The sequence below is a fragment of the Natrix helvetica genome (assembly GCF_964273705.1).
Source record: "Natrix helvetica genome assembly, chromosome: 5".
NCBI lineage: Eukaryota > Metazoa > Chordata > Lepidosauria > Squamata > Natricidae > Natrix > Natrix helvetica.
In genome coordinates, this window is record NC_138551.1 from 94003700 (window position 1) to 94021108 (window position 17409).

Below are 17409 nucleotides of genomic sequence, written 5' to 3' on the forward strand. Positions count from 1 at the left end.
ATTACTATTAGTCTTCTCATCAGTCCTATCACCCATCTCCCCCCACTTATGACTGCAGGAGTGTAACTTTGTTGTTTGTATCCTTACAATTTATATTGATTGTTTCCTAATTGCTTATTTGTACCCTATGGCTACAATTAAGTGTTGTACCTTACGATTCGTGATGAATGTATCTTGTCTTTTATGTACACTGAGACCATATGCACCAAAGACAAATTCATTGTGTGTGTAATCACCCTTGGCCAATGAAGAATTCTATTCTATTCTATTCTATTCCATATTATGAAACATGTTGCTTGACTAAGTGTGGAACATGTCCAAGGGAATGATTTTATGTAGGGAGAGCTGTTTATTCTTCTGATGCTGATATGCATTTAGTTTCTGAAATATCTTTACAATTCTGCAAACAAGAAGATACAAAATGCGGAAGAAAGTGAACAAGACATTTCTGTATGGCTTTGATTTAATTAGGAATTTAAATCTTACTTACTCCTTTAAGGAGATTATATTTATTGATCTTTCTTATTTTTCTCCTCTTAGTTTTCTTTAATCATTGTAATGTTTATAGGAGTATATTTTAATTTACATTAAAGAGGGTTTTTTTCCGTGTATAGAATGGATACATCCTTTTTTGTCAGTTGCCTTTTACTATATCTTTTAGAAAAAGGAAGTAATTTTACTTCCATTTCTGTACCACTTTTTGTCCTCCCAGAAAAATAAAAAACAGCAAATTAAAAGACAAATATCTTTTACTGTTTTTATTGCCTTTTTTCTGCCGTTTACAAGCCATCTTTGAGTTGTTGGAAGTTGAGTGGCATAAAAGGTCAATAAAATTATTATTATATATAATGGACATTTACATCTGTGTTTTACAGTTTTTCTAAAGGCGGGATCCAGGGAGCAATAAAGGAGGAAAAGCAATCTATTCACATAAAAATGCCTTGTTTATTTATTTTATTAGTTTATCAAAATATAAAATGCAAAGAAAAATGAAAATAATACGAAAGTAAGAGAGGAAAGGAAAGAGAAAAAAAGTGAAGAGTAAAAGGGGGAAACATTGACTTTTGATTCTTTTTAGTGCAGTACAGTAAGTTAATAATGTATATCCTCAATATTTTACTTTTCTATGGTAATATATACTAGCTATTTCTATAACAACAAACCTATGTAATCACCAAAATCCAAAGTCAATGTTTCATTTTTTTCTCCTACATCAAAATTGCAAAGTCCAGAAGTAGTTTGGAAATAGCAACAATATTCTACTCTAATTTACTCTATATTCTATTCTAATTCCCTTATCTTTACTTTACTCTATATTCTACTCTATTCTGCATTCTATTCTACTCTATCTACCTTACCGTACCTTACTCTACTCTATTGTCTCCCCTCTCCTATTCTAAACTGATCTGTCTGTAATACCGAGTCCAACCAGGAGGGGGCTGCAGGGCGCAAACTACCAGCGATTGGGGGAAGTTAACCTGCCGGTTGCTATGGTTACCGCCGCCCCGCCCCGCCGCCGTTGTCACCAAGATAATCTTTCCCCTTGCGCGGAACGCAAATACGCGGGCCGCGGTTTCCGGATGGGACGCTCTAAAAGGGACGGACCGAACTAGGGATTTCCGGCCGGCGTTCCACGCGCAGAGAGCTAGTCCCTGGTAAGTTTGATCCGTGTCGGCGGCGCGTTGTCTGAACAAGGGTTGGGCTTGGGGGGAGTAGACGGGGTGGGGGCTGCGGTCATGGGAGGGCCCCCAGCTTTGAGAGAGCCTTGAGAAGTTCGTTGGCTTCGCGGGGGCGGAGGGGGGCTGTGAGGAATGGCTTTGAGCTGAGCCCCACGGTAGCCCTGGAAACGGGAAGGTGCTGTGGGGAAGGCAAGATGGGCCATGCCGAAAGGGAGGAGCGTTAATAGCAGGCTTTACCCCTCCTATCTTTCTCTCACAATGTATCTCTCTCCTTCTTCCTCTCTTTCTTTCTCTCTCTCTTCTGTGTCTGTCTGCTCTTTCGTTCTCTGTATCATCTTCTCTCTGTCCTTCTCCTCTCTCATTATCTATCTATTCTATCATCTCTCTCCCTTCTATGTCTACTCTTTCATTCTCTAATCAGTATCAGCCATGTCCAGTTCCTGCAACCGTTATAGCCTCCAGTCCCCTAATCATCCTGGTTGCTCTTCTCTGCACTTTTTCTAGAGTCTCCACATCTTTTTTTATAGTGTGGTAACCAAAATAGGGGCTCTCCCAAGTTATGCATTGAATGTGTAAAATTGTATAACTGGAGAAGTGACTTTGGAAAACATTTGAATAAAACACTCTGTTGCTTTGATCTTTCAGTTGGTGTAGGGCCATCTGTTGATTTATAAAAATTTACAGAACGAAAGATCTTTTCCACAAAGACAGAAGAGATTCAGAGTTCTATAAGCTGGGATGTATAAGTGACACACCTACTGCTTCCATGATGGCCTGTATCACATGTATAATGCTTTCTTTTCCTAACTTTACATCAGTTCCTCGGTGAAAAGGAAAGTCTTTTGCCTTATATGGTCACTGGATCCAAGGGGGAAAGATGGAGGAGAGCAACCAGAAACAACATCGCAAGAAACACAGCGGTCCCAAGGCTGGCAAGAAAAAGAAGCGTCATTTGAAAGATTTAGGGATCGAAGATGAAGAGGATGCCAGGAAGAGAAACCCCAAGGCCTTTGCTGTCCAGTCTGCAGCCCGCATGGCCAGATCCTTCCACAGGTCTCTCTATGACTAGATTTGCTCGGCTAACCCTGCCGCCATTATTGGCTCCAGACCAGGAGTATCCAACCTTGGCAACTTTAAGCATAGTAGACTTCAACTCCCAGAATTCCCCAACCAGCAAACCTGAAGTTGAAGTCCTCCAGGCTTAAAGTTGCCAAGGCTGGAGACTCCTGCTCCAGACAGTCTTCTATGGGGTGGGATGGCCCAATTGTATTACAGCAAATAAGATCTGTTTGGGTTGTTTGTAAAAAAATAAAAGCAGAAGGATAAAAATGAATATAAGTAAACACATATCCACAGTCTAGGGTAGGGATGGTGAACCTTTTCGGGACCGAGTGCCGAAAACGGAGTGCACCCACGCACTTGTAGGGGACACAACCAGGAGAATAAGCTGTCCAGTGGGCATGCGCGCACTGAGAAATGAACTTCTGGTTTTTGGCAAACACATGCACACTGGCCAGCTTCTCTTCTGTTTACTGAAGTGTATGTGTGTGCGATGATCAGCTGGCTGATGCGCATGTGCACAACGGAAACCAGCTGTTTTGGTTTCCAGCACTGCCGCATGTGCAAAAAACAGCTGATCGTCGTGCGCGCATGCGGGCCAGTGACTCCGTGTGCCACTTCAGGCATACATGCCACAAGTTCACCATCATGGGTATAGGGCGAAGCATAGGCAAGTGTATAGTTTACAGCACAATGAGAGAAATGAATTAAAATTGAGCAGATGAAGGCTTTCTGAAGAGATGGAGGCTCTCTTTAAGTTTGGGACGTATCCCTCTGATCCCCATAGCAATGTTCAGGGTCCCAAGAATACATCCTGTAATTTGGGGGAATGTGATCAGGCCCCAAGCTTTTCATTAGATGAAATGATGACTTCTGCCTGGCTAGAGGGATGCGGTGGCTCAGTGCTAAGATGCTGAGCTTGTTGATCGGAAAGGTCGGCAGTTTGGCAGTTCGAATCCCTAATGCCACATAACGGAGTGAGCTCCCGTTACTTATCCCAGCTTCTGTCAACCTAGCAGTTTGAAAGCATGTAAAAAATGCAAGTAGAAAAATAGGGACCACCTTTGGTGGGAAGGTAAAAGTGTTCCGTGCCCCTTCGGCGTTTAGTCATGCCAGCCACATGACCACGGAGACGTCTTCTGACAGCGCTGGCTCTTTGGCTTTGAAACAAAGATGAACCCTCCCCCCTAGAATCAGGAACGACTAGCACGTATGTGTGAGGGAACCTTTACCTTTATGTCCTGCCTGACTGAAGGATGGGATGTAAGAAAAAGCTAATTGCTGAGCAAAACAAACATCCAGTAATGCTGCTTTTTTCTATTTGTTTCTGCACTTCTGTATTCTCTGGAATAAGATCCATCTGAATGGCAGCTTGTTTCTGAAACTTTGCAATGTAAGAACGAGAGCCTTAGTTCCCCTCCGCAAGCTCACCATTCGAATCGAATCTTAGCTGTCTTTATTAAAACACTTTAATATGAATCAGCCATTATTTTCAATATTTGACTTTCCAGTTAGAGTATGTAGTATATTCTTTGCATGGATTGGATTGGATGGTGGGCGTTGCATATGAAAATGTTTGGAAACCCTCTCTTGGCCCTGGTAATAAGCCAGAGCCTACTACAGGTAGTTCTTGATTTACAACCGTTTGTTTAGTGACTGAAATTACAGCGGCACTGAAAAAAGTGACTTAGGACTGTTTTGCCCAGTCAGGTGATCAAAATTTGGCCACTTGGCAACTGACTCATATTTATGACGGTCGCAGTGTGATCCCCTTTTGTGACCTTCTCACAAGCAAAGTCAGGGGAAGCCAGATTCACTTAACCGGGTGACTAACTTAACAACTGCAGCGATTCACTTAACCACCGTGGCAAGGAAGGTCTTAAAATGAGGCAAAGCTCCCTTTAACAACCGTCTCTCTGAGCAATGGAAATGTCGGGCTCAGTTGCGGCCGTAAGTCAAGGATTACTGTGTTTTCACCTGAATGTAGTGGACATGATCACATGGTTTTGTTTTTAACTCCACTGCAACTCTTATCCTTAAAACAGGACACAGGATTTGAAAACCAAAAAGCATCACATCCCAGTGGTCGATCGCACTCCCTTGGAACCCCCTCCCGTGGTCGTAGTGGTGGTGGGCCCTCCCAAGGTTGGGAAAAGCACCTTGATAAGATGCCTCATTAAGAATTTCACAAGGCAGAAATTGGTTGAAATTCAAGGCCCTGTGACCATCGTATCAGGTAAAAAAACAAAAACTGACTTGTTCTGACCGAGGCTTCTCAAGAGCATGAGGCAAACTCCTTGTCCCCCCCAAAAAACCCTTTTATTAATAGACTGTGAATTCTGCTCATTCACATCCAGCAAAGTCTCCCAAGGAAGGATTTACAGTCACAGACCTTATCTGGCATAGAGAGCTGACAGGCCAATATCTGCAAAACTTGGCAAGGAGTCTCGGAGAGTCACAAACCAATTAAGCGAACTAATTATCTCCTGCAAATTCCCCTTTCACACCTCTTTTATTTCATCTGGGAGGGGCCATTCATTGTCCACCTGTGACCTTACTCCTAAGTCAACCCTGTTCTTTAACTGTTCCCTTCGTCTGGCAACTCTGTGCATGCGCACACTGGGAACAGGCTCCAGCTGTTCTTCTGCCTCACTGATGTCTGACTCTGAAGCCAGCTGATAACTGGCATACGGCTCTGGCCCCCTCTCTGCCTCTGACGCAGAGCCCTTATCAGAGCTTCCCCAGACTCCAGGACTGGCCCATGTTTCTCCCCAATCTCCTCACTGTCTGAATCTGCTGCCAGCTCTGCTGGCCTCAACACCACCTCTGTATTTGCACCCACCACTGCTCTCAGTTTCAGATGCTGACAATTTGGCTTTACTTTGAAAGAAAGATCAGTGCTGACAAGAGGCCTGCAGATTGTTTTCGGGTAAAAACCTTACCCCCAAAACATCTTCCTTCTTTCCCCTGTCCTTACCACTTTCTATAGAGGGACGATCGGGAACATCCTGTCCTATGGCATTATTGTCTGGTTTGGAAGAATTACTGCTTTGGACAGGAAGGTGATGACGAGAATGGTGAGGACAGCAGAAAAGATTATTGGTGGTTCACTCCCTTCTATCCAGGACACGGCATATAAGCGACTTGGCTATCCTTTTGTGTTGGAACTTATTCCATTTCCTACAGTTATTTTATATTTTATTTTTCCGTCTTTATCAATTTTACAAATAACTCAAGGCAACAGAGAGATGATAGGATAGATAGAGAGGACATGATAGAATAGATGAGAGAAAGATGATAGAATAGATGAAACAGAGAGATGACAGAATAGATGATAGAATAGATAGATGAGAGAGACACAGACACAGAGATGATAGAATAGATGATAGAATAGATAGATGAGGCACAGAGAGATGATATAATAGATGAGAGAAGGAGAGAGATGATATAATAGATATGAGAGAGAGAGATGATAGAATAGATGAGAGAGATGATAGAATAGATGAGATGATAGAATAGATGATAGAATAGATGAGAGAGGATAGAATAGATGAGAGAGAGAGAGAGAGAGAGAGAGAGAGAGAGAGAGACTTTTCATGGCTTTTATGACTAAGGTAGGATTTGAACTCAGGGTTGCCAGCTTTCTAGCCTGGTACCTTAACTACTAGGCCAAACTAGATCTCTAATTGGCTCACTTTATCTAGATATATCATCTTGCATATAACCATTTTTTAAAATGTTAGATTGCAATTTTTTAAAAAAGCAGCTTTGTATTTTTAAACAAAGTCTCCCTTCTTCTGTTTCTTGCCTTTGGCGGCCAGGTAAAAAACGGCGGCTAACCATAATTGAATGTGGGTGCGATATTAATGCGATGATTGATCTTGCCAAAGTTGCTGATCTGGTAAGTTTTATGGGTATATCATGAGACAGAGATAGGCTTCCTCAAGATAAAAATCCGATTGAAGAAGCTTAACGTTAGTACAGGTGGACCTCGACTCTAACGGCACTGAAAAAAAGTGACTCACAACCATTTTTCACACTTATGACCGTTCAGCATCCCCATGGTCACGTGGTTTACTTTTGGATACTTGACAACTGACTCACGTTTATGATGGTTGCAATGTCCTGGGGTCACTGATCTGCTTTTGCAACCTTCAGAGAAGCGATGTTAATGCGGATGGGGAACCCAAATTCATTTAACAACCATTTTACTAATTTGAGAACTGCAGGGATTCACTTAGCAAACGTGGCAAGAAAAATTGTAAAAGGGAGCAAAATTAACAAATTTCTCAGCATAAATTTTGGGGTCAATTGTGGTCGTAAGTTAAGGACGACCTGTATATTAACTTTCTGACAAGCAAAGTCAAGGGGAAAACCAGATTCAATTAACAACCGGGTGACTAACTTATCAACTTCAGTGATTCACTTAACAACTGAGGCAAGAAAGGTCGTGAAATGGGGCACTCCACAAATGTCTCACATAACAACAGAAATTTTGGTTGTGGTTGTAAATCAAGGACCGCCTGTATATGATTTTGGACAGTTTCTAAAGTCTAAGAGTTGTGGCTACTTTGTTGTAAAATACATTAAGAAATGGTTTGCACCCTAACCTTTTGGCCTAGGAAGAAGACACCTTTTAATTCAATATGGTTGTTTTTTTTTAGTCCATAACAGTGAACCCCAATTGCATGTTCTTCTTTGTTTCTTTCCACGTTCTTCTAGTAGTCAGAACAAATGATTTGCCATAATAAATATCAGTTTATTTTAGTCACATAATTTCATTAATAATGAGGTATATGTTGAAAGCCAGAACACAATGATTTGTTTTAATAACTACTGTGTTTCCATGAAAATTAGACAGGGTCTTATTTTCTTTGGACCCCCGAAATAACTGCTTGGCCTTACTTTTGGGGAGGTCTTATTATTTTTGAGGTACAGGAGGCAGCGAGGATGGTCACCTCATGGCTGCTGCTGTGTTGCAATATTTCCGGTGAGGGATTATTTTCGGGGGTGGGCTTATTCCAGCACATGCGCTCAAAAGCCCACTTGGGCTTATTATCCAGGGAGGTCTTATTTTTAGGGAAAAAGAGTAGGAAGGTCCGATAGAGTAAGGCCAGATCATTCTTTAAAGTTCAGAGGTCTCCCACCTTGGGAAGTTTTAAGACTTTTAGACTTCAACTCCCAGAACCCCTCAGCCAGCTGAAGAATTCTGGGAGTTGGAAATCACCAGTCGTAACATTGCCAAGGTTGGAGGCCCCAGACGTAAGTGATTTTTCCTTTTGGAAAGGCAAAGAACAGATTTTGTCCCTATCCCTTCTATGAACACATCTACAGTGCCAATCCTTTTTGGTGTAAGCAACGTTATGCTTACGGTGCTTAGGAAGCAAAAGAAATTAAAGATGTGAGGAAAAAAAGGGAATCTAATTTGATATAAGCATTGTTATGCAAAGCCCCCAAAAAGGTTTATAGGAAGCAAAAGAAATTAAAGATGGGAGGGGGAAATAATTTAAATTATACCAATGCATTCAATAGATAAGTGCATGAAAGTTGCCCTTTATAAGTGTTTACTTAGAGTTGGCATGTTTTAATGAGATTAAAAAGAAAGTGCAACAAGTTGGTTCCGGCCGCAGTCTATTTATTTATTTTCAATTTCCCTCTCAGGCTTTGATGCTGATCGATGCCAGTTTTGGTTTTGAAATGGAAACCTTTGAATTTCTGAACATTTGTCAGGTCCATGGCTTCCCCAAGATCATGGGTGTTCTTACACACCTGGACAGCTTCAAAAATAACAAGCAGCTCAAGAAGACCAAAAAGAGATTAAAGCATCGGTTCTGGACTGAGGTCTATCAGGTAGGACATGCGTCAACTTGCCTTCAATGACTGGGAAAATGAACAAAAAAAACCAAGAGGTGTTGTAACATTATAATTCCATTTTAAAATCACAGATCGACGGGTCCTGTTTTCACTAGTTTTCAGCTCGGTTTGATTTGAACCACTAGAGCAGGTTAGAAAGCAGGAGACTCAAGTTCAAATCCTGCCTTAGCCATGATAGCCAGCTGGATCAGCGGTCACCAACTGGTGGTCCGTGGATCACTGGTGGTTTGCCAGAAAATTTTGGTGGTCGGTAGAAAAATAATTTGCATTTTTTATATTGCACTAAATCAGAGGTCCTCAAACTACAGTCCCTGGGCTGGATACATACAATGAATGTTTGTGTTGCTGTAGACAGTCTCCCCTGTCTGGGTCTTTTTGTGTGCGTCGGGGGAGGGGGGTAGAAATTCAGACTTGGGGTCTGCTTCAGTCTCCTGGTGCTGGACTTTGGGCGAAGGCTGGAGGGAAGTGCCACTGGTAGCAAAGAGCCAGAGGACCTAGTGCATCATGGCCTAGAACTGGTTGACAATCTGAGCCTCCAGGCATCAGTACCTAGCCTTGTACTCCCGCAGGTCTTCCCTCTGCTTGGAAAGCCTATGATCGTAGTCCTCAGTGAGGTGAGCCTCCTTCTCGGTCAGATCCAATTTGAACTGAGGCAGCTGTTTTGCCAACTCTTTTTCATGGTGTCCTGTTAGGGCCCTAAAGAGCCCAGGCGGGCAGGCGAAGAGTGGCTGGGAGTGAGTGACACTGAGTGAGTGTCAAAGTGAGTGACACTGAGTTGGCCACACACACCCAGTCACATGACCACCTTGCCACGCCCACCCAGCTGGTCATTAGGCAAGATCATATTAGTGGTCTGCGGGATTTAAAATTATGAATTTAGTGGTCCCTGAGATCCAAAAGGTTTGGTGACCCCTGAGTTGGATGACCTTGGTTATGCTTTCTCAGCCCAACCCACCTCACAGGGTTGTTGTTGTAGGGAACTAAGAGCAGGAAGGTGTGTTGGACATGCTCCTTGCCTTGAGTTATTTGTAAATATAATAAAAGGCGGGAAATAAATAAATCTCATTCCATCGTTAGGTGTTTTTTTTTTGATAGCCAGGTTTTTTTTAGCAGATATTACAATGAGACATCATTGTTACTACATTATTATTACTAATGTTATGTAATATTATTACTAACTACACCCAGACAACACACTGTTTATATAGACATTGAAATTTTTGCTCTTTTTATATTTAATACAAATAAAAGCAATGCGAAAATTAAAAAGAGAGTTAAATAGATAGGACCTACAAGTAGAGATTGGTAGGACCTTGACTTACGACCACAATTGAGCCCAAAATTTATGTTGCTAAGTGAGACATTTGTTAAGCGAGTTTTGCCCCATTTTACAACTTTCCTTGCCAAAGTTGTTAAGTGAATCACTGCAGTTGTTAACTTAGTCATCCGGTTGTTAAGTGAATCTGGCTTCCCCGGGGACTTTGCTTGTCAGGAGGTCACGAAAGGGGATCACATGACCCTGGGACACTGCAACCGTCATAAATATGAATCAGTTGGCAAGCGTCTGAATTTTGATCAGGTGACCACAGGGATGCTGCAAAGTTCGTAACTCTGAAAAAGGGTCATAAGTCACATTTTTGAGTGACGTAATTTTGACTGGTCACTAAGCAAACTGTTGTAAGTTGAGGACTACCTGTATCTAGCTCCATGAAAGCAAAGATAAAAATTATAAACAGGTCCTCCCTATTTAGCAACCACAGTTGGGACAGTTGTTAGGCAAGATAGTTGCTAAGTGAAACCATGACTGTGCTTATGACCCAACTTCACTTTTCCTTTGCTTTACAGACTTGCAAAAGTTGTAAATAAAAGCCTAGGTCAGAAAGATATTTAAACCTCACTATTGTAACTGTGATCAGTCACTAAACAAGTCGGTCGCTAAATTAGGACTACTTGCATAGAATAAAATGTCCTGCAAAACTCGCATCGTTTTTGCCTATGTCCTTCTAACAATGTGACTTCTTTATTTGGGACAATACTGTGGTATGCGTGCATGTTTTCCTGCCATTCCCTCAGTTTCCATTGAGTTTTGAATTTTCATGTTAACAGAATAGAATAGAGTAGAATAGAATTAGGAATAGAATAGAATAAGGAATAGAATAGGAATAGGCATAGAATAGCATAGAATAGAATAGAATAGAATAGAATAGAATAAGGAATAGGAACAGGAACACAACACAACACAACACAACACAGAATTCTTTATAGGCCAAGTGTGATTGGACACACAAGGAATTTGTCTTTGGTGCATATGCTCTCAGTGTATATAAGGAGAATAAAATACACTCATCAAGAATCATAAGGTACAACATTTAATGATAGTTATAGCAGGTAATTAAACTACTCCTGCATTCAAGGAAAGAAATACCATTTCTGGAATTAAAAAAACAACAGTTAAAGACAGTGACTTGCTTAAATTGCAACTTAAGCATACCTGCGTTCTATGAATGTATTTAATTATTAAATTTAGGGTGCCAAATTATTCTACCTTTCCGGAATGGTGCACGGAGACTATCAAAAACAGGAAATCCACAATCTAGGGCGGTTTATCTCTGTGATGAAATTTCGTCCGCTGATTTGGCAGACAAGTCATCCCTATGTCTTGGTAGACAGGTAATTTATTTTATTCCACTTGACCTTCCTGGACTTTCCTCCCTCCCTTCTTTCCTTGTCCTTCCTTCCTTCCCCTTCCTCCCTCCATTTCTTTAATTTTTTTTCTTGTCTTCCTTTGCTTTCTTGATGTTCCTCCCTTCCTTGACTTTCCTTCCTTGGCTTCCCTCCCTCTTTTGCTAATAGCATGAAAATAGATTAAAAATGATTCCCGTCCTAGGGTCTAGCAAACTTGAGAGGATCTGGGCGAATGTAGATGAGCCTGAAGAAAAGCTCACTTTAAATGATAGGTCCTACAGCAAAGTATTCAAAGTTTCAGGTAGTTTGAGGGCGGCTAACCACCAAGAATGATATGTATTATAATTGTTATTTACTTATAGGCCACCCTTCTCACCTACTGTGCCAGTTTAGAGTACACAGAATGTTTTCCCTTTCCTTCTAAATATTCTAACCCTGATATTTTTATAATCTGCAGGATGGAAGATTTGACAAACCCAGAGGCAATCAGGGTTAATCCAAAGTGCGACCGGAAAGTTTCCCTTTATGGTTATCTAAGAGGAGCCCACTTGAAAAACAAAAGTCAAATACATATGGCTGGTGAGATAGAAAATTGGAAGGTTTTTTTCCCCCCTTTGCTACTATATTTTATTGGCAAATGACAGTGAAGTACTGTATTTTTCAGAATATAAGACACACTTCCCCCCCCCAAAAAAAGAGGGTGAAAATTTGGGTGCGCCTTATACACTGAATGTAGCCTCACCCACCTGCCGGCCCCCCACCCTTCAGCCTCCATGCATCCTCTCAAACGGAGCTGTCGGAGGGTGAAAAAGCAAGGCGCAGAGCCAAAATGGCAACCTGGAATAAGTGCTGCCTTGTTGGACCAGTTCCACGCTTCTCCTCCTGTACTCACTGGAGCACCCTGTGACTATCAGCTGCATTTTTAAAGCTGCATATTTGCTCCTATGATGCGTGTGCGAGCACTCACAACCAGCGAACCTGTTGCTAAAGTTCACCTCCGGGAAGAGCTGATTGGAGGTATTCTGGGAGGCCGATCCACCCGCCAATCAGCTGCTTGTGCTGAATCAGGTGAATGTGCTGAAGCTGACCAGGCTGTTTGCTAAGGATGCTAAGCCAGCTGAATACCGATGGATGCTAGTAGGCAGAGGTGGATTTTTTTTCTTCTTATTTTCCTCCCCAAAAATTAAGGTGCATTTTATACTCCGGAGCGTCTTATACTCTGAAAAATACGGTACTTTTAAGAGCCGTCAAGAGCTTCTTCCTCAGTGCCTGGGGAAGACTGCAAAGAGTCCTTTGAAAAGGGGCTTGTCCTGTTCCCAGTTAAGGTGGAAAATAGGGAGGTTGGACCGTGATTTGAAGGAAGGACTTTGAGCCAAACATGTCAACAAACCATCTCTCTGCGGTTCATGAAAGAAGCCCAACTATTTTCAGCCTTTCAGACAAAAAGAGAGAGATGTCACTGTTTTTTAAGAGTTGCATAAACCCGTGTCCTTTATCCTCAACAGCTTTAAAGTAGGTGAACTTCAGCTCCCAGAATTGCCCACTCAGCAAGTCCATATAACCTTTTAAAGTTGCTGAAGTTAGAAAACACTAGCCTAAAACATGAATGTGTGGATTCCTTAAAGCATTTGAGCTTTTCATGGAAGGCTGGTTAAGTTTGGCTGCTTGAAGAGATAGAGCGGGCCAATGCTCAGTTGAGATCCAAAGCCCTTCTGTATTTGGATGTAGGTGAAGCACCTAGATCAGGGGTCTCCAACCTTGGGAAATTTATGACTTGTGGACTTCAACTCCCAGAATTCCCCAGCCAGCACAAGTCATAAAGTTCCCAAGATTGGAAACCCGTGCCCTAGATGACAAGGTCTTAACTGTGGGGTTATCAGGAAGTGCCTTGTCTAAAACCAACATCAGGAAACCTGTTGTAATAAATATTTAATTTAACTAAAAAAAATTTGAGTAAAGTTTTTTTGATTTTTAAACATACACCAATATCAATATCATTGCATGGACTGTGGTGTCTGAGTATCGTTCATTTTGGTACAAAACCAATATTAATACATATAAACATTACTACGTTAATCAAACAAACATAGTCTAGTATTATTTTATATATATTGATATCAGCACATATTCCTTCATTTTTCAATTAATATTTACTACATCCTTCTAATAGTCATAACACTGTTCATGTGCATATCTAATATTTTTTCAAAATCTAATCTTAACCTCTAACATTCACTTTAAATATGTTATACAAAATCATGTATAACAACATTCCCCCTAATTCTATTTTTTAAAATCTATTTAATCTGTTCAAATTCTCAGTACAGTTATGATGATGATGATTGATGATGATGATGATGATGATGATGATGTTAATCTTTGGTGAGATTCACAGCCTTTGGGGCTGGTTGGTAGCTCAACAGCTCGAGTCCTAACCAAGGACCTAGGAACTGTTAAGGTAACGTCGGAGGATATAAGTTGTTCCAAGTAGGGTGGTTTTTTTATAGAATCAGAATGTTCAAGTCCGAAAAATTTAGAATTTCCAAATAGCGCGGTAGCCCTTTAGGTATTGCTCCAAGGCTCCAATTACAATCGGGACAACACTCGATTTCTTTTTCCACAATCACTCAACTTCAATTTGCAAGCTGGTACTTTGTGATTTTTTTCTTGTTGCTTATCTTCACCAGGTATTGCAATTTCAATGAACATTAATAATAATAATTTGGGCAAAGTTTTTTATTTTTAAACACACCGATATCATCAATATCATTGCATGGACAGTGGCATCTGAGTATTGTTCATTAATACAAATAAAAATTATTACATTAAACAAACGAACATAGTCTAGTGTTATATATATTAACATCAGCACGTATTCCTTCATTTTTCAATTAATATTTACTACATCCTTCTAATAGTCATAGTCTAGTGTTTTGCAATTTTTAGACCTCCATGTCAGATATTCATGTATGAAATCCAAAGCAAATTACAATAATAGCCGTGTTTCCCTGAAAAAAAGACCAGGTGTTATATTAATTTTTGCTCCAAAAGTCACACTAGGGTTTATTTTCCAGTTGGGTCTTACTTTTGGGGAAACAGGGTAACAGTTTTATAATTCCGTGTGTGTGTTATATAACTCAACAGATTATTTATGTTGTGAGGCAGGCTAAAGAAATGTTGGTAGCAGGGAGGCAAGGGTTGGAATTAAACTCATTTTGATCAACAATGAAGGTCCCATAGCTTTCTTCGCTTCAGTGATAAATCTTAACGTGTGATCTTTCATCTCTGAATCCATTTAAGATTGTGTGGACGTAATCTCGGTCCTTGTCATTTTGACGCCGGTGTGATCTCTTCCCCATCAGGTGTCGGGGATTTCACTATCAGCGATGTCAGCTTTCTGCCAGATCCTTGCGCCCTTCCTGAGCATCAAAAGAAACGAGGCTTAAATGAGAAGGAGAAATTGATTTACGCCCCGCTCTCGGGGGTTGGGGGCTTGTTGTACGACAAAGATGCTGTATATATTGACCTTGGGGGAAGCCACTCCCATCGGGGCAGAGAGGTATGGCTTTAGGCTCGGCGCTTAATTTTCTGTTTATGAATTGCTGTTAATTGTTGACGCATTTGTTGGGAAGCACTCAGCCTGGCAGGGAGGAGGGATCAAGCCCAGTGTTAGCCTGGAGTCAGTGATTAACCACAAGAGGGTGGGAACTTGACCACCCCTGAGTACCTTGGAGTCTCATCTATTTGTTCCCAAGGCAAGGATGGGAAGATTCCTGTATTATAGGCAGAAGACAATAAAGTAGTTAGCTTGCACTCTGCATGTGTAGCTCTGTGTCAAGATTGAAAAACGCTTAAGCTTCCTGTGACTATTATTGCTTTTCAACTTGCCAACGAACTGGGAGGGGGGAGGGAAAGGTGAGCTGGAATGCGGAGGCTACAATCTTCAACCGTGAGAGCCAAGGACACTTCTGTAGATGTCAGCCAAGAAGTGGAGTGTTCTCGAAACAAAAGGCTGATTCCCAATTGGACAATGGGAATCCCGTTCCATGGGAGCAAGGGAGGAAACTTGTATTTAACTATGCAGGGCTGTGCAGGAAAATTTAGAGTTGGTTTTGCTTTTCTTCAGTGCCGAAATGCCCTACTCAATAAAGTTTTGTTTTGGGGATTTTAAAGTTCCTGAAAAGTTCCTGCTTTTATTGGGTCCGTTAGTCGGACAGTTGACACACTGGCTGCTTGCACCTGACAGCAATTAGCAATAACATTTAGGTTTATATTCCACTGCATAGTGCTTTAGAGCCCCCTCTGAGTGGCTTACAAAGTAAAGCATTATTTGCATAATGCCCCCAACAACCTGGGTCCTCATTCTACTGACCTTAGAAGGATGAAAGGCTGAGTCAACCCTGAGCCTCATCAGGATCAAACTCCAGCCTGTGGGCAGATTTTGCCTACAAATTCTGCCATGGTGTTGCAGTGGTTAGAATGCAGTATTGCAGGCAAACTCTGCCCACTGCCACGAGTTCAATCCTGACTGGCTCAAGGTTGACTCAGCTTTCCATAATTTCTGAGATTGGTAAAATGAGGGTTGGAGTGGCTCAGTGGTTAGAGAGCAGTACTGCGGGCTCCTTCTGCTGACTGCCAGCTGACTGCAATTTGGCAGTTCAAACCTCACCAGGCTCAAGGTTGACTCAGCCTTCCATCCTTCTGAGGTGGGTAAAACGAGGACCTAAATTGTTGGCGGCAATGTGCTGACTCTTTAAACCATTTAGAGAGGGATGTAAAGCACCGTGAAGCAGTGTATAAGTCTTAAGTGCTATTGCTAATATTGCGTTTTAACCACTGCGCCATAAGGGCTCAATTACTTGATGTCTGTCCTCATTTTGTGTTGAAAAAAAAATGGCTTTAACTAATTCCCTATTTTTTGAACTAAGCTGGTGATAGCAGAGATTCTCAAGTTTAGATTGGCCTCTGTAGTTTTTGTCTAATATAGGACTTTGCCAATTGGTTGAAAAGCAGTTTTATTTTAATCTTTAAAAGTCTGGTTGGCCTTTGGGATGAAAGACTAAACAAAGCGGGAATGCCATTTTGCCCCTCTGGGCAGCCTTTTGCACTCCCTGAAATACTCAGTGATTATTGGCAGGCTGCTAAGACAGTGCTGTGATAAATACCTTAATTAAACAGACCTTAGAAAAGGGTCCTAGAAAAGTGGGACATGGTGGCTCAGTGGTTAAGACACTGAGCTTGTCGATCAAAAAGGTCTGCAGTTTGGCGGTTCGAATCCCTAGCTCCGCGTAACGGAGTGAGCTCCTGTTGTCTCAGCTTCTGCCAACCTAGCAGTTCGAAAGCACATAAAAAATGCAAGTAGAAAAATAGGGAGCACATTTGGTGGGAAGATAACAGTGTTCTGTGCACCTTCGGCGTTTGGTCATGCCGGCCACATGACCACGGAGACGTCTTTGGACAGCCCTGGCTCTTCGGCTTTGAAACGGAGATGAGCAACGCCTCCTAGAGTTGGGAATGACTAGTAATAATGATATGTGCAAGGGGAACCTTTACCTTTTTAGCAAAGGGTGACTGAAATGCTATTGATTTGTCAGGAGGAAGAAAGACCGAACCATGAGCTCATTCAGAGTCTCATCTCAGCACACTCCACCATTGATGCCAAGATGGCTTCCAGCAAAGTCTCTCTCTTCATGGACTCCAAGCCTTTAGACACGGAGGATGAGAGGTAAGCAAGTAGATTCACACACAATCTTTCAGAAGTCATGGGTGCGTTTTTAAGAAGAAACTGGACAACTGTCTCAAATGGTGTAGGGTCTCCTGCTTGAACAGGGGGTTGGGCTAGACTTCCCAGTCTCTTCCAGCCATAGTCTGAATTGAAAATTGAAAAGTTGTCGATTGTAGCAATAGCATTTAGACTTCTATACCACTTCACAGCACTCTCGAAGGGGTTTACAGAGTCAGCGCATTTCCCCCAACAATCTGGATTCTCATCCACGTCAGAAGGATGGAAGGCAGAGTCAGTTGCAGTACCGCTTAGACTTATATACTGCTTTACAGTGCTTTTACCCATCCCCTCTCAAAGCGGTTTACAGAGTCAGCCTATTGCCCCCAA

The 17409-nt window shown here is 41.7% G+C and overlaps 1 protein-coding gene across 2 annotated transcripts in view; it reads left to right on the top strand.

The window, feature by feature from the left end:
* The first annotated feature begins 1550 nt into the window (after positions 1-1550).
* The window catches only part of BMS1 (BMS1 ribosome biogenesis factor), a 42665-nt gene continuing 26806 nt past the window's right edge, over positions 1551-17409 (top strand). For both annotated transcript variants that reach the window (XM_081953740.1, XM_081953741.1), the window contains exons 1-9: positions 1551-1655; positions 2498-2732; positions 4784-4974; positions 6560-6639; positions 8400-8588; positions 11140-11282; positions 11755-11876; positions 14660-14856; positions 16892-17022. In XM_081953740.1, the coding sequence (XP_081809866.1) occupies positions 2557-2732; positions 4784-4974; positions 6560-6639; positions 8400-8588; positions 11140-11282; positions 11755-11876; positions 14660-14856; positions 16892-17022 (1229 nt within the window). In that variant the 5' untranslated portion in view covers positions 1551-1655; positions 2498-2556. The remainder of the gene's footprint in view (positions 1656-2497; positions 2733-4783; positions 4975-6559; positions 6640-8399; positions 8589-11139; positions 11283-11754; positions 11877-14659; positions 14857-16891; positions 17023-17409) is intronic.